Source organism: Mustela nivalis (assembly GCF_964662115.1).
Source record: "Mustela nivalis genome assembly, chromosome: 1".
NCBI lineage: Eukaryota > Metazoa > Chordata > Mammalia > Carnivora > Mustelidae > Mustela > Mustela nivalis.
In genome coordinates, this window is record NC_139020.1 from 204,238,575 (window position 1) to 204,265,597 (window position 27,023).

General features: G+C 50.2%; 2 protein-coding genes across 8 annotated transcripts in view; both read left to right on the forward strand.

Moving 5' to 3' along the window:
- AKAP8L (A-kinase anchoring protein 8 like) overlaps positions 1-702 on the forward strand; it is a 29,060-nt gene extending 28,358 nt beyond the window's left edge. For all 3 annotated transcript variants that reach the window (XM_082709453.1, XM_082709454.1, XM_082709455.1), the window contains 2 exons: positions 141-236; positions 312-702. In XM_082709453.1, the coding sequence (XP_082565579.1) occupies positions 141-236; positions 312-629 (414 nt within the window). In that variant the 3' untranslated portion in view covers positions 630-702. The remainder of the gene's footprint in view (positions 1-140; positions 237-311) is intronic.
- A 113-nt stretch (positions 703-815) lies between these two features.
- AKAP8 (A-kinase anchoring protein 8) lies at positions 816-19,775 on the forward strand. 5 transcript variants are annotated; one of them, XM_082709180.1, is made up of 14 exons: positions 816-1,093; positions 3,529-3,567; positions 5,008-5,040; positions 5,511-5,787; positions 6,211-6,700; positions 7,192-7,321; positions 7,557-7,603; positions 8,675-8,708; positions 10,669-10,756; positions 12,960-13,101; positions 13,403-13,496; positions 13,953-14,083; positions 15,678-15,773; positions 18,038-19,775. In XM_082709180.1, exons 1-14 carry the CDS (start codon positions 1,075-1,077, stop codon positions 18,497-18,499), a joined length of 2,082 nt encoding a protein of 693 aa, XP_082565306.1. In that variant the 5' UTR covers positions 816-1,074; the 3' UTR covers positions 18,500-19,775. The 5 variants fall into 5 exon arrangements, with proteins under 5 accessions (XP_082565306.1, XP_082565309.1, XP_082565307.1 ...); XM_082709183.1 differs by lacking the exon at positions 816-1,093 and adding an exon at positions 1,327-1,771; XM_082709181.1 differs by lacking the exon at positions 816-1,093 and adding an exon at positions 1,327-1,703.
- Positions 19,776-27,023: the final 7,248 nt, after the last annotated feature.

Here is a 27,023-nt window from a genome sequence, read left to right on the forward strand (position 1 = left end):
CACCATGTGGTTAGAGTGCTTGGCTGTGCTGAGCTGGGGGCAAGGGGGTTTGGGAGGACTCTGCAGATCTGGTGGGGTGGGGGAGGGGGGCTTTCTGGCGCCCAGAGCAGCCTCTCCAGCCCTACCTGCCTTGCCTGCAGCTCATGATGGAGCAGTCCAAGAAGTCCTCGCTCATGGTGGCCCGCAGCATCCTCAACAACAAAATCATCAGCAAGAAGCTGGAACGCTACCTGAAGGTGAGGCGCGCCGGCCCCGGCCCCCTGCCCCCACGGGTCCTTCCCTCGCTTCAGTGTTGGCCTCCTTCCCCACAGGGTGAAAACCCATTCACTGATAGCCCCGAAGAGGAGAAGGAACAGGAGGAGGCCGAAGGCGGCGCCCTGGACGAGGGAGCGCTGGTCGAAGCGGCAGGGGGCGCCGAGGGTGCAGATGGCACGCCGGCGCAGCCCCCTGTGCCCCCGGAGCCAGCCCCCGAGGCCGCGTCCCCACCGCCGCCACCGCCGCCCCCAGAAGAGGAGGAGGAGGAGGCCGTGCCCCTGCTGGGTGGGGCGCTTCAGCGCCAGATCCGCGGTATCCCGGGCCTCGACGTAGAGGCCGACGACGACGAGGAGGGTGGCGGGGGCGCACCGTAACCCGGGCCCCAGGCGGGCAGGACCCGCGTGGCCAAAGCTGGAAGCTGGGCCTAATAAAGCTCTTCCCATCCCACTTCTAGTTCGTTTGTTGGTGTGCAGCAGGGTCGCCGTCGTTGGGAGCGGTGTGCGCCTGCGCGCGGGACCCGGGAAGGGGTGGGGGTGCGCCTGCGCACTGGCGGCAGGAAGGAAGAGGGAAGCGCCTGCGCGCAGTAAGACTCCGTGGCCGGACCAAAACTCCCAAGATGCTGTGAAAGCCGAGCCCAAGCAACCGGAAGGCCCGCAGGGAGACAGGGGTGGGTGCGCAGTGAAAGCTAGCCAATGGTGGTGTGCGGAAGGAGTGACGTATGCGCCTGGTCTTCCAGTAGCGGGCGGCGGAAGGTGTGTTGAGCGCATGCGTCCTGTGGCAGCCTAGAAAAAGGGGCTGCTGGCGGGCCGAGCTGAAGACATGGAGCAGGGCTACGGAGGTTCGTCGGGGTGGCTCAATGTGGGGTGGAGGCAGACGGGTGCTCCCTCAGCAACGCAGCTAGGGCTGCGTAGAGGGCCGCGGACTCGGGCCTACGCCAGAGCGCGGTTACTCCAGCCCGACTCGCGGAGAGGAGGCCGGGGCGCGCGCGCGCGCGCTGCTCATTGGACCTAGGAGCCGTCGCTCCCGGGGCGCTGCGTGCGGATTGGTCGGCCAGGCTTGAGGAGGCGGGCGGGGTTTGGCGGGCAGACGCTGCGGCGGGCTTCGGGGGGCGCCTTGGGCTGTCCTGGCCGTTTCTACCCTTCAGCCCCAGCGAAGCTGGGTCGGTGGACCCCGCCGCTCGGAGGCCCGCCTTCCCCTTCCGAAGACCACAAAATGGCGGCGCCCGGGGGCGGAGCCACAGCAAGAGCTCGTGGGGCGCGGGGTCCGCGGTTGGAGCCGGAGGGAGTTGGGGTGCCTGTCTCCGGCCTGTGGGGCTTCGCGGGGGCCTGCGCGCGGTGCACGTGGTCGGTCGCGCGGGTCCCGGAAGCCGTCCGGGCGGCGCGGCGTCAGACCTTTCTCCTCCAGTCCCGCGGTGCAGCGCAGTGGTTTTGAGCACGGTCTCTGCAGGGGTCAGTCTCGGCGGACTCCTGCCCTGTGCAGGACTCGTGCTGGCCTAGGGACAAGACTTCGCGGTCAGGTGTTGGGTGTCTTTTTGTGCGTTGGGGGCGGGGAGGAGGGTGGCCTGGAAGTGGCTGAGAGCTGTGAAAGAGGGAGTGTGTGCCCCTTGGGCCTCGCAGCCTTCGGCAGGACGGATCTTCTCTAGCGGCCGGGTCCCAGTGTCCAGAATCGGAGGTTCCTCGGAGGCATTTACTCCGTGCTGGAAGTCAGGTTTGCCGGGAGGGAGCAGTCGAACTTTGGAATACATAGGCTAGGACTTGACAAGGTGCAGTCCTTATCCACGTATGTGAGCTTGGAGAAGCAAGCAGTCTGATCTCGGCCGCAACCGCTAGGGAAGGCACAGATCTTGAAAGGTGGCAGTGTGAGGATCCAGCAGCAGTAATTGCAAGGGAGGTCCTGAGGTGCACGGTGTGTTTGCCTCCAGGGTCCAGGGGTGCCTCACCCTGGCTTCTCCCGTCTTTTCTGCAATCTGATGGGGTCTCGCAATTTTTTGCCTGCTTCCCACCAGATCTCTCAGACAGTAATCCTGCCCCGTGTACACACCCTGAGCATGAAGAGGTTTTGTTTCCCTCACTTCCTGTTTGCCAAAACCCTTCAGATTCAGTTTAGGTGGTGGGGCCTCCCTGAATTCTTCCTAGCTTTGGCACCTAGAGTTATTTCTCAGACTTACTGAGTCTTGACAGTTGTTCTCTGGCTGTAGTAGGTATCTAGATCTGAGTTCAGGTCCCAGTTCGTCCATTCTCCAGCCACTTGAGCCTCTGGGTACAACAGGGTAATTATTACCCACCTAAAGGGGCATTGTGAGGTTATGTGATTAGCATATGCAACTTAGACCAGCACCCCGTAGTTGGCCATTTGCTGATAGACTCGCTGCTTGGTCTTTCTACCTTACACGTGTAGAAGGCTGTGTGGCATGGGGAGACTGTAGTCTGGAGAGGGCAAACATCAGCGGCATGTCTTTGGATCAAGGACCCTAACCTTTAAGCGTTAGCTTTCTAATCTTTAAATGGCATTCAGGGACACTAACGTATGCTCAGTGCCTGTCATGTGTCAGCACACGTTGGACACTTAGCTAGTGGCTTGGGTTGCTCTGGGGAGAGAGACAGGGTGTATTCCTGTTCTGTAATGTTGGGGATTGTTGACGGGTGTGGATAACTGCCCTTTCCCAGCTCTGAGGTTCCAGGGACAGAGAAATGACAGACCCATACAGATGCTGTCATGGGAGTCCACAGGGGCAAGCTACCTGGATACCTTAGGCCAGGCTTAAGCCCTGGGACTTGAAGGTCCAGGGGAGCATTGGAGGGTCCAAAGTCACAAAGAAGTGAGGCCTACAGTGGCACTGTTGTCGTCTCCAAATTCTGAACTTTGTTTTTCAGTTATGGGGGACTTAGGGCTGCTTGGTGAGCCAAACCGCCCCCAGGGTACGGACACAACTGTGTCCTCCTACCAGGCCAGCTGGCATTTTGTCCTGTGTTCTCCTAAGTTGTAGATTGAGACTTAGGCCACGGTCCCTCAGCAGGCTGCCAGCAGAGCTGGCCCCAAAGCCTATTCTCCCCAACTGTTTTTCTGCTTTGACCTCAGGCAGGTGGAGTGTGGTAATGCGAATCAACCAGCTGTGGAGAATTTTTAGAGGGACAGTGTGCATTCTGGTGCCTCGTGAGGCTGACATGGAACTCTCCTTAAAGGCGATCACTTTTGGCTCCTCAGAGCACCTCAGAAGCACCTCTTGTCTAGCGTGACAAATAGGATCGTAACTCACAGTTCTTCTCTCCGCAGGCTATGGGGCATGGAGTGCTGGACCTGCCAACACCCAAGGTAAGACCTTATGGGGAGGCACAGATTCCACCCCCGCAGGTCTGATCTGAGGTACCATCATAACAAACCTAGACACTGTGAACTGTAATCTGGAGAGGCTGACAGGGGGACTGGCGCTAGCCTGCGGATCCAGCGACCTTTTCTGTAAAGGGCTACACAGTGAAGTTTGTTTTGGCTCTGGGAGCAACACAGTCTCTGTGATGCAGGAGTCACAGAGATGTTTATAGAGAAATAGATGTGGCTGTGTGTTGGTGATATTTACTTAAGGGCGCTGAAATTTGCATACCATGTAATTTTCATGTGTGATAGTCTTTATTTTAGGCATTTGGGTTATTCTAAGTAAATAGCCAGGGGGTTAATGAAAGATTTTTTTGACTAATAGACTTTATTTTTCAACAGTTTTAGATTTATGGGATTAAGCAGGTAGTACAGGATTCCATATGATCTCGCTACTTTTCACCCCAGGAGTTTCCCTTATTATTAATATTTAGCATTAGTGGGAAACATTTATTGTCAGCAACAAGTCAGTGTCAATACACTGTTGTTAGTTATGATCCACAGTTATACTCACTGGTTGCATGGTTCTGTGAGTTTTGATAAGTATATGAAGGACACAAAGAATGCATTTCATGTCATGAAATACTCTTTTTTTTTTTTTTTTAAATCTGCAACCATTTAAAAAAGTAAAACCCATTCTTAGCTTGTTGGCTGTACAAAAACAGGCAGCGGACTAGATGTGACGTGGGGGCTTGACTTCCGCCCCTGCTCTGGAATCCAGATCACGAGGCTCTCTGTGCTTGAAGGACCCAAATGTCCTTCCTGGTGGCAAAGTTTTCTGCTTTTTGCCAGCATTTGTTCCAGGGGATGGGCTGAGGGCCCTCCTTGTTTTCTGGGCCCGGAACTTGCCCTTAGCACCACTGGGGGTGGTGGAATCACTTTTTCACCCATCACCAAGTTTTAAAGGAAGAGGCCCTTCATGACACTAGGGTACATAATGTCCCCTTCCTCAGTTGAGTCGGGGACATGATTTTCCACTGATACATTGTCTGTGTTGATGGTGCCTGAGCTCCGGCTGCTGGTGAGAACTGGCACTTTTGAAGGGCTCTGCCAGGGGATCTGGCCTCTTGGCTGGTGGCCCACGCTGGACACTTCCTGGGAATGCTGCAGCGTCCTTTCCGCTTGTCCTACTCTGGGAGACGGGGCTTGCCTGCGAGAGAAGTCTTGGTTATGCTTAGCTGAGTGCTCCACACAGGAAATGAGTTTTACAGCTGGTGAGCCCCAGCCATTCCTGACCTTATCAGACAGCCAGGGGTGCCTCCCACAGATTGCCGCCTGCAGCCCTGGACCTGTGTGTAGTGGAGTGAGGGGATGGTTAGCGGGGCGATTTCAGGTACCTTCACTCTGTATACAAAGCTCTTGTCTGTTTTTGTTTCCTCTAAGGTGCCTACGGAACTGGTGTGGCCAGCTGGCAAGGTAGGCCCTTTGGGTGTCTGTGAGTGGGCAAGATGTTCCTCTGGTCAGCTACCCAGAAGGGCTGGGACACAGGGACCTCCCATCCCCATCTCCCATTCTAGCTGGGCACGTAGCTCTTCTGAAGACTTGGCAGGTCCAGGCATTCTCAAGGAGAACTTGTTGGAGGCCAGGGTTGTGGTTGTGTTCTGGGAGCAGCAGCCCCCACTGCCGCTTGTGCGTTCTCAGCCATCTCTGGCTTTGGATGAGGAGCAAGACTTCAGATCTGGCATGGAAAACCTACTGCTCATTGCTGAGGCTACATCGCTGCCCTTCTCCTGGTGTCTTTTGGCAGGCGATGTGCACAGTGTGGGGTGATGCCAGTGACACTTGGTTCCTTGACACTCTTCCTTCTGTGTGGGTAGTGGGTGCTTCTCCCCAGATGTGTCTGCCATAGACTGACTTTGTGGCTTGGCTCTTCCTCCCTGTGGCAGGTTATGAAAACTACAATTATTATGGCGCGCAGAACACCAATGTCAACACGGGAGCAACCTACAGCTATGGCCCAGCCTCATGGGAGGCCACCAAGGCCAGTGATGGCCTGGGAGCTGGGGGCCCTGCCGTGCACATGGCTTCTTACGGCCCAGAGCCGTGCACCGACAATTCCGACTCCCTCATTGCCAAGATCAACCAGCGTTTGGACATGATGTCCAAGGAAGGAGGCAGGGGCGGGAGCAGCGGCGGTGGGGAGGGCATGCAGGACCGGGAGAGGTGATTATGAACCTGGTCCCTTCCCTGAGGATTCCCCCCAGCCCCAGCTTTGTGCAGATGACAGTGGGGACGCCCTCTTCCGGGGAGGGCTTTCCCCCAGCTCCCTCCTGAGTGTGGAGTAGATGAGTTGGGCAGAGGCATCACAGTGGGACTATTTGTGTCTGGGGTGGTGGGGCTTAGCTAAACTACACCAGAGCTAGACTTCTTATTTCTGCGTCAGGTACCTGTAGGTCTTGTTCTTGTGGCCAAGGGTTTCATGTACCTCATTCAGCAATGTCCAAGGGGGTTTATATGTTGTGCCTTCTCAGCATTGAGGAGACCTCTGTGGTGGTGTGGTGTGCTGTTCTGAATATAGGGAAGCCAGCTGTGAAGGAGACCTGGGCTTGTACCTGGATTTTAGTGACGGTTATGCTTCCTTTCCAGCTCCTTCCGCTTCCAGTCGTTCGAGTCCTATGACTCCAGGTCTTGCCTCCCCGAGCACCATCCTTATCGCCCCAGCTATAGCTACGATTATGACTTTGACCTGGGGCCTGACCGAAACGGTGGCTTTAGCAGTCAGTACAGTGACTGCCGAGACCCAGCCCGTGAGCGGGGCTCCCTTGATGGCTTCATGCGGGGCCGGGGCCAGGGCCAGGGCCGCTTCCAGGACCGGAGCAACCCCAGCACCTTCATGCGCAGCGACCCTTTCATGCCGCCCGCAGCCCCCTCAGAGCCTTTGTCTGCTCCCTGGACAGAACTGAACTATGTGGGTGGGCGGGGCCTGGGAGGCCCCTCCCCCAGCCGGCCACCGCCTTCCCTGTTCTCCCAGTCCGTGGCCCCTGACTTCGGTGTAATGGGCATGCAGGGGGCCGGCGGTTATGACAACTCGGTGTCCTACGGATGTGGCCGGTCACAGACCCGGATGAGGGATCGGGTAAGCCCTCAGGAACTTCTAATCTGCCTTTTCAAACAGCTAGGTAGAGGCAAATTTGTGTCCTGTAAGATTCACCCATTTTTAAGTGCACGATCAGGTTTTAGTAAAACGTACAGAATTGTGCAGCCTTCACCAGCATCTAATTTTATAACATTTCCATCCGCTGGGAAAGATGCAAACCTCTGCCATTAGCAGTCACTCCCCATCCTCGCCTCCAACCTTGGCAAGCACTAATCTGCTTTCTATCTTTGTAGAGTCATTTCTCCCAAGCTTTCATGTGAATGCAGTCATAACATGTGGCCTTCTGTGTCTGACTTCTGCGTGGCATGAAATTGGGGATGGGGGCATGGCTCAACTATGTCTTCTCCCTTTGTTTTCTGGAAATATCTTTTCTGCCTCTTCTCTGATGTTATAACCTCTTCGTTCTTCGTTTCTCTGGGGTATCTTAATGGTCCCGGTAAGCGGTACATCAGATGTGCTTGTGTCTGTAGCCCAGGCGGAGAGGGTTTGACCGCTGTGGCCCAGACAGCATGGGCAGAAAACGGAAGCAGTTCCAGATCTACGATGAGCCAGATGCCAAACTGGCCCGGGCTGATAGCGAAGGAGATTTTTCTGAAAACGGTAGGCCCCGGGGGGTGTGGGATGAATCTGTTTCCTGCTCAGTGCTCTACCTGCCCGCCCGTACATATAGTGGACATGTGTTGAACTCGAGGGTGGCACGTGTCACCCACTCTCCCGCGGCCCCCACTGCAGTTAGCACAAGCACGGTCACTCTGGACAGTGAGCCTGGGAGGGTGAAACAAGGAGTGGACCAACTCCCAAGAGGCTGACTTTCTCTCTCCTTTGTGTCTGGTAGATGATGGAGCTGCTGACTTCCGGTCAGGAGATGAAGAATTCAGGGGTGTAAGTCCATCTTCACTGGTCACTCTTTTTTATTTCTCTAGTGTGGGATTTTTTCTTTACTTAGCCTTTTTCTCCCAAAGAGGCAGGAACAGCTTCTGTGGTAGACTTGATTGCTTTGTGAGTGGATTTAATAGTCTGACTTGCAGCTAGATTTCTAAGAGTTTTGCACTCATGACAATCCTTCCTTCTTGAAAAAAACCCCGGCCATTCCTGTATCGTCAGTGATTTGCATAGCCACACGTGGGCCGAGACTTTCAAACTCGTGTCCTGCCACCCCTGTGCTGGTGCTCAGCTGCCTCCTTGTCATCAGCCCTTAAAGCCAGTCACAGGATATAGGCATTAAAGGCCACCCCTGAGCCATGACCACACACGAGCACCTAGGTGGTGAGCCTTTGCTACCCCTGCAAACTCTAATCCATGTCTGGGGTAGCCTGGAGACCTGGATGTGTGAAGGCTTCCACCAAGTGCTTCTGATGGTCAGATTGGGGCGGGGAGGGGGGGCGTGTCTTACTCCCTAATTGGTTTGCTTAGATATTGAGTCTGGGAATCTCTGTGTCTCTGCTGGTGACTTTTATTTAATCTTGAGCTGAATGTCTAAGAAATGGGCAATGTTTCGATTTTCAGTTACAGATGCATCATTTTTAATCCACACCTGGTTTGTTACAGCCTTTGGTAAATATGAACAGAAGGCTGGGGAACATGGTAAAGCCCTTTTTCGGTAAAGCTTGCTGGAGTTAGCATCCTGTCAGTCAGGGTTTCATGATATAGAGCTGATGGATGGGCTCTTGGCCCTACCACGTGCAGAACTGCGCAGGCACACAATTACCAAGGGCAGTTCTTTAGCCGTAGAAAGAACCAGAAAAGAGCCAGTGACTTTACTAGAAAAGCAGCTTGTCATTGCAGAATCTCAGAAGGCAACCAGGAGCAGTGACAGAACACGCTCAGCCTCTCCCACTGCCCTGGGACTTGTCCTGACACACTGTGACCAGGTGGTGGCAGGGTGCTAGGTCGGTTGTAGAAAGTTACGGAAACTCCACCTCCTAGTCCGACTTTGTGTGTTCCCTTTTTCAGGAGGATGAATTCTTCGACCCCGGGAGGCAGAGAGGTAGGCATTGCTTGGTGTCCCTCTGAGCTTTCCTTTGTCTGCTCAGCTCAGGCCGGGCTGGCCTTCTGAGCAAGCCTGGGGCCTGGATGCAGGGACTGGTGGCTCAGGGCAGAAGAGAGGCCATGGCCACTGGGTGGGCCTTGGCCATGGCGCTCACCGTGAGGCCCTACTCCAGTGCTTAGAAGAGCACTTGTTGGAAACAAATCTGTTTGCCTCACTTCATGGGAGGCTGTGGCGGGGGGCTGGGGGAACACCTCATTTCTGAGTGTCTACAACAGCTTGCGGTGGTAGGGAAGGGAGAGTCTCAGAAATGAAAGAAAGGCGCTCTCCAGCCCATCTTCTGTGTTACTTATGGCCAGTGCAGATCCCTCTGCTGTCTTTTCCTGGGCTTCTTTCTTTCCTCATAGTTCCTCGGCTGCCAGCCCAGGCTGCCCTCAGCTTCTGTGGTGGGGATGCCAGCAGCAGCAGTCGTCCTGCTGTGCAGGACAGAGTTTAGACACCTGCCCCGGTTGGGAGCTGGGGGAGGAGGGAGGGGAGACCTGTCAGGTACACCCAAGCCCAGGATCCTCCAGAGATTGTCCTTGCTCAGCAGGGCTCACCAGTGCCCTTGTGGGGCACCTGCAAGTCCAAAATAAGTGGCAAGAGCAGAGCAAAGTTAAACCTTTTTGACGGGCCATGGAGAAGCAGCCTGAGACTATGTGGCCTTGAGCTTACCCAGAAACCACTTGTTTCTTTTCCTGTTCCCAAGGGTTTGTCCGTAGCTGCTTTTCCCCAAGAATGACAGGCTGCCTCCTTTGTGGCTCTGCTCCTGTCAGTCTGCAGGCCCCTGGCTTAGATCCTCCTCCTGTGTGTTCAGGCCGAGCCACCCTGCTGAGGTCCTCCCGCCTCAGTCCTGAAGCAGTTATGCCTGTAGCTTGGGACCACACAGCATTTAGCAGCTCGTGCAGCAGGGCAGATGCTAAAGCAAAGGTGACATGTTTATTGCGCGCAGGTCCTGCTGCCTACCCGGGATGACTTTGCTATTAAACAGCAGTAATAGTTTCAGGCAGTGACCTCTTGCCAAAAACCCCACACGCCCTTTTGAGAGGCTTCTGAGCAGCGCACGCCGGTCGCCATCTTCGTGGGACAGTCTCGTGACTGGCATCAGGGGTAGGGGTTACAGTTCAGATGCTTATCCAACCTTTCCTTAGTGTCTGGCCCTGGCCCTGAGCCACAGTGGCCTGTCCTGGGCCTGGCCTGACGCTGGGACGCTGGGCTGCACAGCTCTCGGAGGAGCTCCTGCACTGGCCCCAGGGGACGACGGAGGACCAGTTGGTCTCTTCCCACTTTTGTTTCTAGGACTGCTTCCCTCGTAGCCCTGGGAAGGCCCTAGATGGACTGTTTTTGTGAGTGGAAGATAGAGTTTGGGCCAGCAAGGACTGTCAGACCTGCTGAGGCCCTAGTTCAGAAGAGCCTGACGGGACAGTCGTCATGGTCCACCCAGAGGTGGGACGGAGGGCGGTAGAGTGGCTTGCTTTATTTTCTGAGGCCTTCCAGCTGCTGCCTCTTTATCTGGGAAGAACTGCTTCTCTCTCTCCTTAAGTGACTTTGGGAGAAGACCCAATGGTAGGGCACTGGATCGGAAAAGCAGGATAGGAAAGGACAAGAGAGCAGGTGGGCCACAGTGTGAGTGGGATGGGCGGACTGGGTCTCTGGCCCATCCCAGCCTTATCAGGCCATGGGGGGGAAGTAAGATGACTCCCTGGGAACTCCCAAGGGTTCTCATCAAAGGCACATCCCTGTTGGGAGCCTTTGACAGACTATTGGTGCCTCAGGGTGTCCTGACCCTGCCCTGTGTGGAGGCAGCGGCAGGTACGGGGGCGTAGTGGCCATACTGTGGCCCCCCACCCCCATCAAGGCCCTGGTGCTCAGCTCCTCTGTGGGCTCCTCAGGGCATCTCGAAGGAAGTTATCTGTTGCAGGAGAGAAGGACGATGAGGATGATGAAGTAAAGAAGAGAAGAGAAAAGCAAAGGAGGAGAGACCGGATGCGAGACCGAGCGGCTGACAGGTGAGGAGGCAGGCAACATGGGAGGTTGGCCGGAAGCTGAGCGCTGGCAGGGTTTTCCAGAACCCATCTGTCTTCACTCCACAATGCAGGAGCAGCTCGGTTTGATCTGCCTCTGGAGCCTGTCAGGAAATCCGAGTCAGGTGGAGAGGAGACAAAACTGGGGAAACAGATGGCATTCTGTTCTTGCCAGTGGGTCTCTGTGGCCCGCATGTATCCAGCAGGGGGCTCTCCTGCTCTCTGCTCCCCTCCGGCGAGTTTCCTTGCCCCTGGTTTGTGTGTGTCACTCCGGAGAGATGAACTTCATTCAGCAGAACTGCTGAGAAGGTGCTTTGGGTGTCTTATCCAAATCCAGACCACCTCCAGAGTTCAACATGGCAGTTACGTATGCAAGGATAGTATCTTACAGATTTTGTCTCTAAACAGAAAAAGAATTACAAAAGTGCGAAGGGTGTTGGGGTGACCACACCATGTGCCTCTCTGTCTCTCCAGTGATCAGGTGACTACTGACTAGAGATGTAAACTACTGGTGGCCACGGGAGCCCTTGGCTGCTCAGGCCTTGACCACGTGTGGTTTTTCTACACACAGGCTCTCCTTCTGTCGTAAGGGGGGATCCTTGCCCTTAAGGCTCAAATGGGGTGGTGCTTTTTCTGTGCAAATAAATGCAAAAGAAACTTTAGCAAAAGAGCCAACAGTTGGGGTGCCTGGGTGGCTCAGCCGGTTAACCTTCTGTCTTCAGCTCAGGTCATGATCTCAGGGTCCTGGGATTGAGCCCCACATCTGGGCGCTCTGCTCAGCAGGGAACTCCCCCCTCCCCTCTCTGCTGCCTCTCTGCCTACTTGTGATGTCTCTCTCTCTGTCAAGTAAATACATTTTTTTTTTAAGTTTTTAAAAAAGCCAACAGTAGAGCAAGAAAGCTGGGAACTAGAAGGTAGGATCTTCTGAGTGTTAAACAGAAATTCATCAAAATTTTTGTTTTCAGATAGATGAATACATGATGACTAGGTCATATTATTTTCATGCCTTAAGAGAACTGAGATGACTTTTTCAGAAGGAATCTTTAGACTCCACCTTAGGGACAGAAGGTCCTCAAAGAGACTTGGAGAAATTGTTACAGGGGTGGTAAAGCTGAAGCAGGAACCCCACACTTCTTTGATAGCGTCCTGATACCCGTTCGTACTCATAGGGTCCTAGAGCTTTTTCCTTCATTCCTCTTATCGAGGGGCGTGCCTGAGTGGCTCAGTCACTTGAGCATCTCCCTTGCCTTCAGCTCAAGTTGTGATCCCAGAGTCCTGGGATCAAGCCTCAAATCAGGCTCCCCGCTTGGTGGGGAGCCTGCTTCTCCCTCTTCCTCTGTCTCTCCCCCAGCTTGTGTTGTCTCTGTTGCTCACTTTCTGTCTCTCAAATAAATAAAACCTTTAGGGAAAGAAAAAAAAATCACTCCTCTGTCGAGAGTATATGCAAAACCAGGTGTCTTGTGCCTTGTTCGGAGGTCAGAAGCCAGGCATTGGGAGCTGGCAGAAGTCTGAGTTGGTAGATGTGGAATCCTGAGTGCCACAGGGCTTATGCTATTAACCCAGATACACCAAAGCCGCCTGAGCATAGCAGAGGGAAGCAGCGCCTCTACTGTGAGGACATAGGGCTTTGTTGGCTGTTCTCTTGCTTTATAATATGACTACATTTGTGAGGTTTAAAGTATACAACAAAGATTATGGTTTTTAGCTGTAGATTTTGATAATGATAGGTCTTAATGTTAAGTCCCAGGGGAAAATTGTTCTTGGTTTTGTGAGTTTTAAATCGTGGAAGGTCTTCAGGAATTTCTCCCTCACACTAAAATGAGGTTCCCATGCACTATCCTGGTGGCGCAGGAAGAAGTTAGAGTTAGGTACTACACCCGCATCCGCTCCTCCCCAAGCAGTGGTCTGGGGCCTTCAGGGAGTCCACAGTTTGGAAAGTCTCCACCTTAGTGTCTTCTCTTATGGGCCCTTGGGCCAAAAAGACGGGTGTGGTGCATGAATCATTTTCCTAAAACACTTGCAGGATTGCACCCCCATTCTCAGGATAGGGAGACCTGGGGCGTCTGCTACTCTGATGCCCCACACAACGTCAAAAGTCTTGGTAAATTGCTTCCCCGTTTCCATTTCCATTCTGACCAAAGATGAGCTGATTATTGTTTGGTCATCATTCTTTTCATCTTTTCTCCAGGATTCAGTTTGCCTGCTCTGTGTGCAAGTTTCGTAGCTTTGAAGATGAAGAAATCCAGAAGCATCTACAAAGCAAATTTCACAAAGAGACACTGAGGTTTATCAGTACCAAACTCCCTGACAAGACGGTGGAGTTCCTCCAGGTAAAGCACACTTGACCTCAATCGCGGTTTCCTGATGGTCCTCCAGGAATTGATCCCTCACAGAGAAGGGAGAGGGAAGGGAAATAAGAGGCCTGGAAATTTCAGAATAGCAGCAGACAAGTTCCAAGTCTGAGGGACAGCTAAGCACTCCAGCCATTGTAGTTCCCATCTGTGGGGTAGCTGAGACAGAGCTGTCCTCTGCCAGGGGCTTGGTAGCCACCTTGGTGGACTGCCTCTGGTGTAGCTGGGAGAGGCACACACACCATGCTGCCCTCGTTTCATTCGGTGACATCTCCTCTAGGAGTACATCGTAAACAGGAACAAGAAGATTGAGAAGCGGCGTCAGGAGTTAATGGACAAAGAAAGCACAAAACCCAAACCAGATCCTTTCAAAGGTGAGTTGTGATGCTGGGGCGCGCCATTCCATGTGCTGCTTAGACATGAGGCATAGCAGAGCCGGCCCAGCGCAGGGCTGCTGAGAGTGTGACGGGAGGACCCTCGGGTGGGACACTCGGCGATGGAAAGAGCCTTGTGAGCATGGCCTGATAAATGTCACACGGCTGCTGGCTGCTTATTGGACTGATAGGAAGCCCTCTGGTGTTTTTTCCTTCTTCTTGTGAAAAAAAAAAAAAAAAAAAATGACGAGAAGGATGAAAAATGTTGAAGATCCCCAGGTATAGAAGGGCTTCTGTCCACACACCCATGCTGGAGGACGGTGATGGCCCCACAGATGCTGTCCTGACCTGGTCCTTCGGGACTGCTGGGAGTATATGGGGGCCCTTCTGGGGGCAGGAGAAGAGCATCACTTGCCAGCTGTCCCAGATGGCACCAGACTTGGGTTCTATCAACAGGGATTGGCCAGGAGCACTTTTTCAAGAAGATAGAGGCCGCTCACTGCCTGGCTTGTGACATGCTGATCCCTGCGCAGCATCAGCTCCTCCAGCGGCACCTGCACTCGGTGGACCACAATCACAACCGCAGGGTGAGTCCCCTCCCCGGGCCGGGCCAGGTTGGGACCTGCAGGCCGCCAGCAGTGGGGCGCAGAGCCTTCTGTGTCTTGAAGGGAATGCTGGCATCTTCAGGCGGTCTTGATGGAGTCCGCTGAGTCTGTGATTTCTTCAGTGCCCCTAAGAGGCATTCCAGTTTCTACTAAATTGTGAAAAAAACGTGTTGCTTAGGGTTGACTTAGAGTAGCTGAAATTCTCCTGGTTAAGAATGTTCCTTTTAAACCACACAAGTGCGTTTCCCAGTTGCTGACAAACTGGGTTTCCTGGGAGCAGAGGCCGAGGGCTGTCTACAGCACAGTGGCCTAGGGGACCCATAGTTAAGAACTGACTTGGTCCTACTTAGCTGATGGGGCCCAAGACTAAATGTGTAGCTTGGTATTACCAGGGGTTTTTTTTGTGTGTGTGGTTTTGTTTTTGTTTTTTTTAAAGATTTTATTTATTTATTTGACAGACAGAGAGGCAGGCAGAGAGAGAGGAGAAAGCAGGCTTCCTGCTGAGCAGAGAGCCCGATGTGGGGCTCGATCCCAGGACCCTGGGATCATGACCTGAGCTGAAGGCAGTCACTTAACCAACTTAGCCACCCAGGAGCCCAGTTTTAGTTGTTTTGTTGTTGTTGTTGTTGTTTTCATAAAGAGTCAAATCACAGACTTTGGCTTTGCAGGCCCCAGGGTCTCTACCACCTCACAGCTGCTGCTAGTAGGCAGAAGCAGCAGAATCCATATGTAAAGCATGGGCGTGGCCACATTTGGCCCATAGCCTCTGGCTTGCTGAGCCCTGGTTTAAGGCCTGTCCTTACTCCTGCCTTAGAATCTGCTAGTTTATGAAAGATCATCCAGAGAGCATCGTACCAACAAGGGGTTATCATTTGAATGTGTCGAGCTCTAAAACAGCCAAATAGTTGCAGCATTCCTACTTCCGTGGCTGAATTTGTCACTGAAACTCAGAAAACTGAAAAGAAAAATTTGCCCTTCTGCTACACCGAGCCCACACAGCAGCTGTCTGTCTGCAGGTGTCCTCATTCTGTCCTTGCTCATGCACAGGGGGCCTGGATGTCTGTGGTGTCCTTGTGCTCTTATCTTTCATCAGACTTTTCTGCATTGCCTCATGTTCTCAGTTCCACTATCCCTCCAGGGCCACCTTTCTCTCATTACTGGAGTCTGGCATCAGAGGACTTGCCATAGTGAAGAGAGATGGTAGGGACGCCTGGGTGGCTCAGTGGGTTAAGCAGCTGCCTTCAGCTCGGGTCATGATCCCGGCTTCCTGGGATCGAGTCCCATGTCGGGCTCCTTGCTCGGCGGGGAGCCTGCTTCTCCCTCTGCCTCTGTCTGCCATTCTGTCCGCCTGTGCTTGCTCTCTCTCCCTCTCTCTCTGACAAATAAATAAATAAAATCTTTTTAAAAAATAAAAAATAAATTAAAAAATAAAAAAAAAAAAAAGAGAGAGAGAGAGATGGTAGTCCTCGTCCTGTCTCAGGCTGACCCCAGGGCAACTCAGGGGAGCCTGGCTAGTGTTTCTTGTCCCCCTCTGTGTACACCATGTGTAAAAGTTCTCCTTTGGTTCCATTTGCAGTTGGCTGCTGAACAGTTCAAGAAGACCAGTCTCCATGTGGCTAAGAGTGTTTTGAACAACAGACACATAGTGAAGATGCTGGAAAAATATCTCAAGGTTCGTGCTTAGGAGTGCAGTGGACAGGAGAAGCTTCTGGAGTGCAGGATGACTCTGCAAGTGTGGAGCTGCATCCAGAGCGCAGTATTTAGCATTTCTGAGTCTTGGGAGGAACGGCCAGGTGCAGGAATGTTTCGGGCCGGGTTTCCTGCACCTCCGTGCTTGCCCAGGGTCTGGGATATGATCTGCTTGATTGGTCTGTGTGGCGGTGCGGGCTCACCATAAGAAACCTCGAATATCTGCGAAATACTGAGCAAGTGATGCTGAGGTACTCACAGGGAAATCCAGGTTAGGTGATGCTTGTCCAGGAAAGAAGCCAGAAGGAGGTTTTGCAGCAGAGGCAGCTATCCGTGAGCCAAGAGCGCGAGGGGAGGAATGGCCAGTGCTGCCACAATACTGAGCCTTAGTGACAGGAGCAGAACAGTAGAATTCCAGTCAGGGTGCCCTGGAGCGAAGCCCAGCTGGGACACTTCAGTGTGGGGGGTGCAGAGTAAAGCACCAGCACAGCCCAACTACGAGGACCTGTTTGCTAGCCTTTCGGTCCTTAGATCCTTCTTTTCGTGCCAGCCGTTAAAGGCATAGAATCTAAATAACAATTTAAGAACTGTGGCTGGTCAGTGCTTTTGTTTGTACTTTATTTTAAAGATTTTTTTTCTTTTTTTGAGATTTTATTTATTTATTTGACAGAGAGAGACGGCAAGAGAGGGGTCACAAGCAGGCGGGGGAGTGGGAGAGGGAGAAGCAGGCTCCCCCCTGAGCAGGGAGGCCCAGTGCGGGACTTGATCCCAGGACCCTGGAATCACGACCCAAGCCAAAGGCAGATGTTTAACCAACCAAGCTGCCCAGGCACCCCGATTTTTTTTTTCTTAAGTAACCTCTGCACCCAGTGTGGGCCTTGAACTCCTGACCCTGAGGTCAAGAGTCATGTGCTCCCCTGACTGAGCCAGCCAGGTGCCCCCTAAATACTGTATTTTTAAAATCCACTTCTTGATCTGCTGATGATGTTTACATTTCCTAAACTAGAGACAGTTTTAGCTGAATTTTGGCTTTTGAGAGTCAGATTTGGATTCCATCCTGGCCTTGGGCAGCTTGCTGAGTCTCCTTACCTACAAAATGGGGCACCTGTATAACCAGGGCTGTGTACTTAAATGACACGAAAATTTAAAATAGTCTTTTTTGTTTCAATTGGGTTAAGAAATCCTAAGTCTTTTTGAACCTTTCTTCACTATTATATCCTTGAATAAAAAGTGTAAAACGGGGGCAGTTGTATTAGATATTTGTAAATAGGGGCACCTGGGTGGCTCACCTAGTCAGTTAAATGTCTGCCTTTAGCTCAGGTCATGATCCCAGGGTTCTGGGATCGAGCCATGTGTCAGGCTCCCTGCTCAGCAGGGAGTCTGCTGCTTTTTCTGCCCCTCTCTCACATGCATGTGCTCTCTTTTTTATTTTATTTTATTTTATTTTATTTTATTCATTTATTTGTCAGAGAGAGACACAGCAAGAGAGGGAAAAAAAGCAGGAAGAGCATCAGCTGAGGGAGAAGCAGGTTCTCCACTGAGCAGGGAGCCTGACTCGGGGCTTGATCCCAGGACCCTGGGATCATGATCTGAGCCGAAGGCAGATACATAACCAACTGAACACCCAGGTGTCCCTCTCTCTCTTTCTTAAACAATTCAAAGTCTTTAAAATAAATTAATAAGTACTTGTAAATCATTCTAAAATATATTAAAAGCTTTTGAATGAGGGAGAAGTACATCTTTCAAAAACCCATTGTGAATATTAAAATTACTAGTATGCAAAACAAGAATAGCCCCTGATTCTGCCTTCCCCATTCTGCTTTAGTCCTAGCTAACCAAATAAGAAAATAAAAGTTCGGACGTCTGGGTGGCTCAGTTGGTTAAGCAACTGCCTTCGGCTCAGGTCACGGTCCTGGAGTCCTGGGATCGAGTCCCGCATCAGGCTCCCAGCTCCATGGGGAGTCTGCTTCTCCCTTTGACCTTCTCGCCTCTCATGCTCTCTCTCACTGTCTCTCTCTCAAATAAATAAATAAAATCTTTAAAATAAAAAATAAAAGTTAAAAGACAAAAGGTGCAAAACGGTTGCAGCAAGGCTTTTCTGAGAAGCCTTTTCTGAATCTGGTGGTGCTGAGCACCTGTTGGGCGCACTCCCTGGCTGTAGTGGGAAGTGTTTCTCTTGTTGGCTGTTCAGCATAAAAACATGGCACCCTGGGCTCCCTTCAGTCTCCCTCTGCTCTTCCTGGCCAGGGTGAAGACCCTTTCACCAGCGAAGCTGTCGATGCAGAAATCGAAGGAGATGACAATTTAGGAGGTGAGGAGAAGGAGGAGACACCCGAGGAGGTGGCCGCAGAGGTGTTGGCTGAGGTCATTACGGCAGCAGTGAGAGCGGTAGATGGGGAAGGAGCGCCAGCTCCAGGAGGCAGTGACGTGCTGGCCCAAGGGGAAGGCCCCACGGACGCAGCCCAAGCTGCTTGCGGTCCCCACTCCGAACAGCTGGTGGGAGTGGAGGCACCGTGTGGCGTGGCCTCTGAGAAGGGCAGTGCCGAAGCGGAGGCAGGAGGTGAAGCCGCCGAGGCAGGAGGGGACATGCAGGCGGCCGCAGCAGAGGTGGAAGACCCCGTGAGGGTCGTAACTCCGGCCCCGGCTGTCGCAGAACCTGAAGCAGAACAGACTGATGCGGACCCCAAAGACGTCCCTCCCTCAGAGTGACCCTCCTCCCTGTCACCAGGGACGTGTTTCATCACGCGTTGCTCTTTTCTCCTTTTGTTTGTAAGCAGAACTAGGGTGTGTGTTTCTGGAACATGCTGGAAAATTTGGTGAAGAGACCCAGCCATTTGCTTCAAAAAAGTGTACCTCACGGGCTTGTGTTCTAGAGTTGTATGGCTTTCTGCCTTGGTTCGAAGGCTGCAGAAGTTGTACATTCCCCGTGGCTGTGAAGTCTCTCTACACTGCAGTTGGAATAATAAAAGATGGGTAATTAGATTTTGATGACATTTTGCTTGTTAAATACAGCAGCTGGCTGAATGCCCTTTTTATTTTTTTTCTGAGAGCAGCTTAATACTGGGATGTATTTTGCTTTATATAGGATTTTTTTTTTTTAAGTTTTAAGACTTGGCTTTGGCTTCTGTTTTTGACCTGCTTCGGTAGCACACTGTGTGTGGTGTGTGAGATCCTCACAAGATGTAGCGGGATCTTGTGACCGCGATGTTGGTTCTGGCACATCCATGAGCTGTGCTCGAAGGCCTCATGAATTTGGTGGACCTGCGCACTCGGACTCCCACCCACCAGCCCCTCCAGAATGAGGACGTTTTGCCTAAGGTGTTACTCCCCCAATCTCTATAGTCTCTGGTGAATCACTCTGTAGTTTGGAGGGGTTTTGTGTTGGCCTTTTTATTTTTTTTCCTCTTTTTTTTTTTTTTTTAACCTCATTTGTGTTTCTCTGTTATTTCAGGGTTTTTGTTCCTGTTTTTCCTTTCAATTGAGTTACTACTCCCTAAGTATATTTAAAAGCAAAAAAAACTTAGTATCACTCCCATGAATAGAAAATATATAAATTGCCATAGATAGATGCTATCTGTAAGAAATGAATATAGTGAAATAAACACATTTCAGATAAATACTATTCCTTTAGAGGTTTCTGAATCTGTGGGAAAGAAAAGCTGGCACGTGTTAAAGGGTTGCAAGCAACAGTCACACTTTCATATAATCAAAAGAAGTGGAAGATACTTCCCTCTGGAAAGGCTGCTTCTGGGTCTGTTTTCCCTGCAAACCCTTAACGGTCTTCCTGGGGGAAGCATTGGCCAGAGGGAACTGGCGAGATGGTAGGAGGCTCCATGAGCATCTACTGCGTACCAGGTGCTCATTCATGATAAAAGGAAGAGAAAGGCCCTGCTCTCAAGGACCTTTACTGGAAATGTGAGATGAATATTTATGAAAAGTCAGTATAAGAATTAGAAACAAATAAATTGCTCAGTAAGTAAGAAAATGGTGTCTTTGAATTGTCTGTGCCCGGCGCCACTATTGTTAACGTCACTACTGTTACATTGGTGTGCCTTACCCACAGGTTGCGGATGCCCTTTGAAGTTTCTTCTCTTGAGGCAAAAAGGTTGGTGGCATTGAACGTCAGTAGTCTCAGAAAGGGTAACAGAACTCTGAAACTGCTCTTTTGTCTCTCGTAAATAATCCAAGGCCTAGCCTTAAACCAATCTAAATTTCAGCATATTTCTTCCTCTCGCCAGTGTGAAAGGACACAAATCATTTTTACTTCTAAACTTGGCTTAAACCAGGCCCTCATTCCCCAAGATGGGAGTAAGTACTTGGATACCACTAAGGGATGCCCTTCTGTCTCCTGAGGGGACAGGAATAACCTGCAGGCCCCTTACTTTAGTTGTTTGCCACTGGTTGACGAGAAACCTGAGGGGAAGTGTAAGTAACTTTTAGGGTTGTCATCTGAAGATACGCAGGTAACCCAAATTAATGCACAGATAATGTGAGACACCAATGGCCCTGAACTTTATAGAGACCTTTTTTTTTTTTTTTTTTTTTAAGATTTTATTTCTTCATTTGACAGAGATCACCAGTATGCCAAGAGGCAGGCAGAGAGAGAGGAGGAAGCAGGCTCCCCGCTGAGCAGCAAGCCCGATTCGGGGCTTGATCTCAGGACCCAGAGATCATGACCTGAGCCGAAAGCAGAGGCTTTAACCCACTGAGCCACCCAGGCGCCCCGAGACTTTTTTTTTTTTTTTTTTTTTTTAAGAATTAGGGGATGAGGCATCTGGGTGACTCTCTTAAGCAGCTGCCTTCAACTCAGGTCATGATCTCCAGGTCCTGGGTCGGGCTCCCTGTTCAGGGGGCATCTGCTTTTTCCCTTTCCTACTTCCTGCTCCCACACACTCTCTCAAGTAAAAAATCTTCCAAAAAAAAAAAAAGGGGGGGGGTTTATAGGATTTGACAATCCCTGCTATTTCCAAGCCAAAATATCTCAGAAATGGCAGCCTGATGTCAGCTTCATGTAATCCTATTGTGGACCTGTGTGATTTCACTGGGGTTTTTATGAAATTAATTCAGTTACTAAAGGGGAAATACCACAGTGTAATAAGCAAAGTACTCGTTCCAGAGGACATCGGGCACCTGGCTTGTTCGGATGGAAGAACATGCGACTGTTGATCTCAGGATCACAAGTTTGAGAGGCACAGTCATTACATGTAGAGATCACTAAAAAAAAAAGTAAAAGTGCATAGTCGGGGATACCTGAGTACCCCAATTAAGTGTCCTACTCTTTTTTTTTTTTAAGATTTTATTTACTTATTAGAACACAAACAAGGGGAGTGGTAGCCAGAGAGGGAGAAGCAGGCTCCCTACAGAGCAGGGGAAGCCCAATACAGGACTCGACCCCTGGACTCTCAAGGATCATGACCTGAGCTGAAGACAGTAGCTTAACCAACTGAGCCATCCAGGCACCCAAGTGTCCTACTCTTGATTTCGGCTCAGGTCATGATCCTAGGCTGTGAGATTGAGCCCGACCTTGGGCTCCTCACTGGAGCCTGCTTGGGATTCTCTCTCTCATCCACTCTGTTCCTACTCCTCTTTCAAAAAAAAAAAAAAAAATTATCAATATTAATAAGTCCTCTCCAGTTAAATTTTGGACCATAAAAAAACATTTCCACTGTCCAACAACTTGGCTGAAAGAGGGTCTTGCTCACTCCAAGTGTGCCCAGTAGTGATTAGACAGGCACAGTGATGTTCAAGTAGAACCTCAGAACCAACAGTAGAAGAGCCATTCAGCATCTTTTGGAAGTAGCATCCTTGAAGCATTTCATAGGTATAGAAAACACGGTGTGGCTTTATACTGATTTAATACTGATGGCTCTTGGGTCATGATGAAAGTATGGGGGGAGCACCTGGGTGGCTCAGTTTAAGCATCTGCCTTCAGCTCAGGTCATGATCTCAGGGTCCTGGGACTGAGCCCTACATCGGGCTCCCTGCTCAGCAGGAGCAGGGAGCATGCATGAGTGGGTACGTGTACACACTGTGTCAAATAAAATGTTTAAAAAAAAAAAGAATTCAGGGGCACCTGGGTGGCTCAGTGGGTTAAAGCCTCTGCCTTGGGCTCAGGTCATGATCCCAGGGTCCTGGGATAAAGTCCTGCATCGGGCTCTCTGCTCAGCAGGGAGACTGCTTTCCTTCCTCTCTCTCTGCCTGCCTCTCTGCCTACTTGTGATCTCTCTCTGTCAAATAAATAAATAAAATCTTAAAAAAAAAAAAAAGAATTCAGCCACTTCCTTTATCTTTTTTTTTTTTTTAAGATTTTATTTATTTATTTGACAGAGATCACAAGCAGGCAGACAGGCAGGCAGAGAGCGGGGGTGGGGGGAGCAGGCTCCCCACCAAGCAGGGAGCCAGACGGGGGAATTGATCCCAGGACCCTGAGACCATAACCTGAGCCGAAGGCAGAGGCTTAACCCACTGAGCCACCCAGGCGCCCCTCCATTAACCATTTCAAAGTGGACAATGCAGTAGCATCTGGTACACTCACCACCTGCAACTGGTTCTCCGATATTTTCCTCACCCTAAAAGGAAACTGCACGCTCCCATTGGCACTAACCCCATTCCTCCCTCCCCTATCCTCTGACAACCAGTAATCTGCTTTGTGTCTTGGATTTATTTGGTCTGGACGTTTCATGCAGAGGGAACCATACACTACATGACCATGGCTTCTTTCACGAAGCCTGTTTTGAAGGTTCCCCTGTGCTGGAGCCTGGATCAGTACATCATTCCGTTGCATGGCTGAATAGTACTCTACTGCATGTATATACCCCATCTGTTTATCCACTCATCCAATAAGAGAGATTTGAGTTCCCACATTTATGACTATTTTGAATAGTGCTGCTAGGAACGTCCTTGAACAGCCACAATAGCTGTACCATTTTACATTTCCATCAGAAGTGTACAAGAGGGCGCCTGGGTGGCTCAGTGGTTAAGCCGCTGCCTTCGGCTCAGGTCATGATCTCAGGGTCCTGGGATCGAGTCCCGCATCGGGCTCTCTGCTCGGCAGGGAGCCTGCTTCCCTCTCTCTCTCTCTGCCTGCCTCTCCGTCTACTTGTGATTTCTCTCTGTCAAATAAATAAATAAATAAAATCTTAAAAAAAAAAAAAGTGTACAAGAGTTGCAATTTCTTCACATCCTTACTGATACTTCCATTTTCTCCCCACTTCCGGCCATCCTAGTAGGTGTGAAGTAGTATCTCATTACAGTTTTGATTTGCACTTTTTTTTAAAAGATTTTATTTATTTGGCTATCAGACACATGAAAAAATGTTCATCACTAGCCATCAGGGAGATTCAAATTAAAACCACATTGAGATACCACCTTACACCAGTTAGAATGGCCAAAATTAGCAAGACAGGAAACAACATGTGTTGGAGAGGATGTGGAGAAAGGGGAACCCTCTTCCACTGTTGGTGGGAATGCAAGTTGGTGCAGCCACTTTGGAGAACAGTGTGAAGATCCTTCAGAAATTAAAAATAGAGCTTCCCTATGACCCTGCAATTGCACTACTGGGTATTTACCCCAAAGATACAGATTGAGTGAAAAGAAGGGCCATCTGTACCCCAATGTTTATAGCAGCAATGGCCACGGTCACCAAACTGTGGAAAGAACCAAGATGCCCTTCAACGGACGAATGGATAAGGAAGATGTGGTCCATATACACTATGGAGTATTATGCCTCCATCAGAAAGGATGAATACCCAACTTTTGTAGCAACATGGGCAGGACTGGAAGAGATTATGCTGAGTGAAATAAGTCAAGCAGAGAGAGTCAATTATCTTACGGTTTCACTTATTTGTGGAGCATAACAAATAGCATGGAGGACAAGGGGAGATGGAAAGGAGAAGGGAGTTGAGGGAAATTGGAAGGGGAGGTGAACCCTGAGAGACTACGGACTCTGAAAAACAATCTGAGGGTTTTGAAGGGGCAGGGGTGGGAGGTTGGGAGCACTGGGTGTGGTGCATAAACAATGAATTACGTCACACTGAAAAAAATTTTTTTTTAAATTCTAAAAAAAAAAAAGGATTTTATTTATTTATTTGACAGAAATCACAAGTAGGCAGAGAGGCAACAGGGAGAGAGGTGGAAGCAGGCTCCCCGCTGAGCAGGGAGCCTGACATGGGGCTCCATCCCAGGACTCCTGGAAGGCAGAGAGGCTTAACCCACTGAGCCACCCGGGGACCCTGATTTGATTTGCATTTCCTGATGACTACTGATGGTGGACATTCCTTCATGGGCTTGTTGATCATTTGTTTACATTTGGAGAAATGCCTATTCAAATTCTTTGCCTGGTGTGTGTGTGTGTGTGTGTGTGTGAGAGAGAGAGAGAGAGAGAAAGAGAAAGAGAGAGAGGCAGGCTTGCGGGGAGGGGCAGAGGGAAAGGGAGAAAGAGGGAGAAAGAGAATTCTACATGTGGATTCTGATGCAGGGCTTGATCTCAAAACCCTGAGATCATGACCTGAGCTGAAATTAAGAGTGGGACACTTGCAGGGGGGGCACCTGGGTGGCTCATCGGTTAAGCATCTGCCTTCAGCTCAGGTCATGATCCCAGAGTTCTGGGATCCAGCCCTGTGTGGGGCTCCCTGCTCAGTGGGGAGCCTGCTTTTCCCTCTCTCGCTCCCCCTGCTTGTGTGCACTCTCTGTCAAATAAAATAATAAAATCTTAAAAAAAAAAAAAAAAAAACCAAGAGTGGATGCCTGGGACGCCTGGGTTTCTCTGGTCAGTTAAGCATCTGACTTTGGCTCCTTGCTCAGCAGGGAGTCGGCTTCTCCCTCTCCCTCTGCCCCTCCCTCTGCTCCTTCTCTCTGTGTCTCTCTACTCTCTCTCACTTGCTCTCTCAAATAAATAAATAGAATCTTAAAAAAAAAAACAAAAAAAAACCTGGGATGGTGGGGCGCCTGGGTGGCTCAGTGGGTTAAGCCGCTGCCTTCGGCTCAGGTCATGATCTCAGGGTCCTGGGATCGAGTCCCGCATCGGGCTCTCTGCTCAGCAGGGAGCCTGCTTCCCTCTCTCTCTCTCTGCCTGCCTCTCAGTGTACTTGTAATTTCTCTCTTTCAAATATATAAAAAAAAAAAAAAAAAAAAATCTTTAAAAAAAAAAAAAAAAAAAAAAAAAAAAAAAAACGTGGGATGCTTAGAATGGGTAGAGCCAGCCATGAGGCACTCTTTGCTTATTTTTTTAATTGAGTTGTCTTTTTATTAATCGTAGGAGTTCTTTATATATTCTGGATGCTATTTATATATTTTAGATACTATATTTACTATATATATTCTGGATACTAAATCAGATATGATTGCAAAAATTTTTTTCCCCATTCTGGACTCTTCATTCTCTTAGTAGTGCCCTTTGGTGCAAAAATTTTCTTTCCCATCAAGTCCAATTTATATATATATATTTTTTCTTGATGCTTTTACTTTTGGCATTTTTTTTAAATTTTATGTATTTATATGACAGAGGGCGAGAGCACAACAGTGGAGAGGGTCAGAGGGAGAGGGAAAAGCAGAATCCCAGTTGGGTAGGGAGCCCGATGTGGGGATTGATCCCAGGACCCTGGAATCATGACTTGAGCTGAAAGCAGACACGTAAGAGCATCTTATGTATGTAAAAAACATTGCCAAATCTAAGGCCACTAGGATGTACCCCTACATTTTCTTCTAAGAGTTCATGGTTTTAGGGGCACCCGAGTGGCTCAATCATTTAAGCATCTGCCTTTGGCCCAGGTTATGATCTCAGGGTCCTGGGATTGAGCCTTGCATCAGGCAGGGAGTCTGTTTCTCCCTCTCCCTCTCCCTCTGCCTGCCGCTCCCCCTGCTTGAACTCTCTCTGCCATATAAATAAATAAAATCTTTTTTTTTTTTAAGATTTTATTTATTTGACAGAGAGTAGGCAGAGGCAGACAGAGGGAGGGGGGAAGCAGGCTCCCCGCTGAGCAGAGAGCCCAATGCGGGGCTCCATCCCAGGACCCTGAGATCATGACCTGAGCCAAAGGCAGAGGCTTCAACCCACTGAGCCACCCAAGCGCCCCAATAAAATCTTTTTTTTAAGAGTTTTATGATTTTAGCTGTTGCATTTAGGCCTGTGATCCATTTTGTGTTAATTTTTGTGTATGGTGTGATACAAGAGTCCAACTTCACTGCATTCCATGTGAATATCTGTTTGTCTCAGCACCATTTGTTAAAGACACTGTTCGTTCCTTCTTTTTTATTTTATTTTATTTTATTTATTTATTTGAGAGAGAGAGAGAAAAAGAACAAGCAGGGGAGAGGCAGAAGCAAAGGGAGGGACGCCTGGGTGGCTCAGTTGGTTAAGCAGCTGCCTTCGGCTCGGGTCATGATCCCGGCATCCTGGGATTGAGTCCCATGTCGGGCTCCTTGCTCGGCGGGGAGTCTGCTTCTCCCTCTGCCTCTGCCTGCCATTCTGTCTACCTGTGCCTGCTCTCTCCCTCTCTCTCTCTGATAAATAAATAAAATCTTAAAAAAAAAATTAAAAAAAAAAAAAAAGAAGCAAAGGGAGAAACAGGTTCCCCGCTGAGCAGGGAGCCAGATGCAGGACTCAATCCCAGGACTCCAGGATCATGACCTGAGCCAAAGGCAGATGCTCAACAACTGAGCCACCCAGGCACCCCAAAGACATTGTTCTTTCTGCTGAATGGTCTTGGCACCCTTGTCGAAGGGAAGATGACTATAGCCACTAGGGTTTACTTCTGGCGACTCAATTTGATTCTTTTATTCTATACAGCTATCCTTATGCCAATATCACAGTGGAGTTCTGTGGAATCAGGAACTGTGAATCTTCCAACTTTCTTCCTCTTTTTAAAGATTGTTTTGGTTATTCTGGGTCTCTTGAGTTTTCATATTTTTTTGTAAGAATCAGCTTATCAATTTCTACAAAGAAGCCAGCTCTATTCTGACAGGGATGACATTGAACCTATAGGTCACTTTGGGGAATACTGCCATCTTTACACTATTAAGTTTTCTAATTCATGAACACTGATGTCTTTCCACTTATTTAGGTCTACTTTAATTTCTGTAAGTAGTGCTAAGTTGTTCTCAGTGTATAACTTCTACTTTTTTTTTTTTTTTTTTGACAGAGAGAGATCACAAGTAGGCAGAGAGGCAGGCAGAGAGAGAGGAAGGGAAGCAGGCTCCCTGCTGAGCAGAGAGCCCAATGCGGGACTCGATCCAA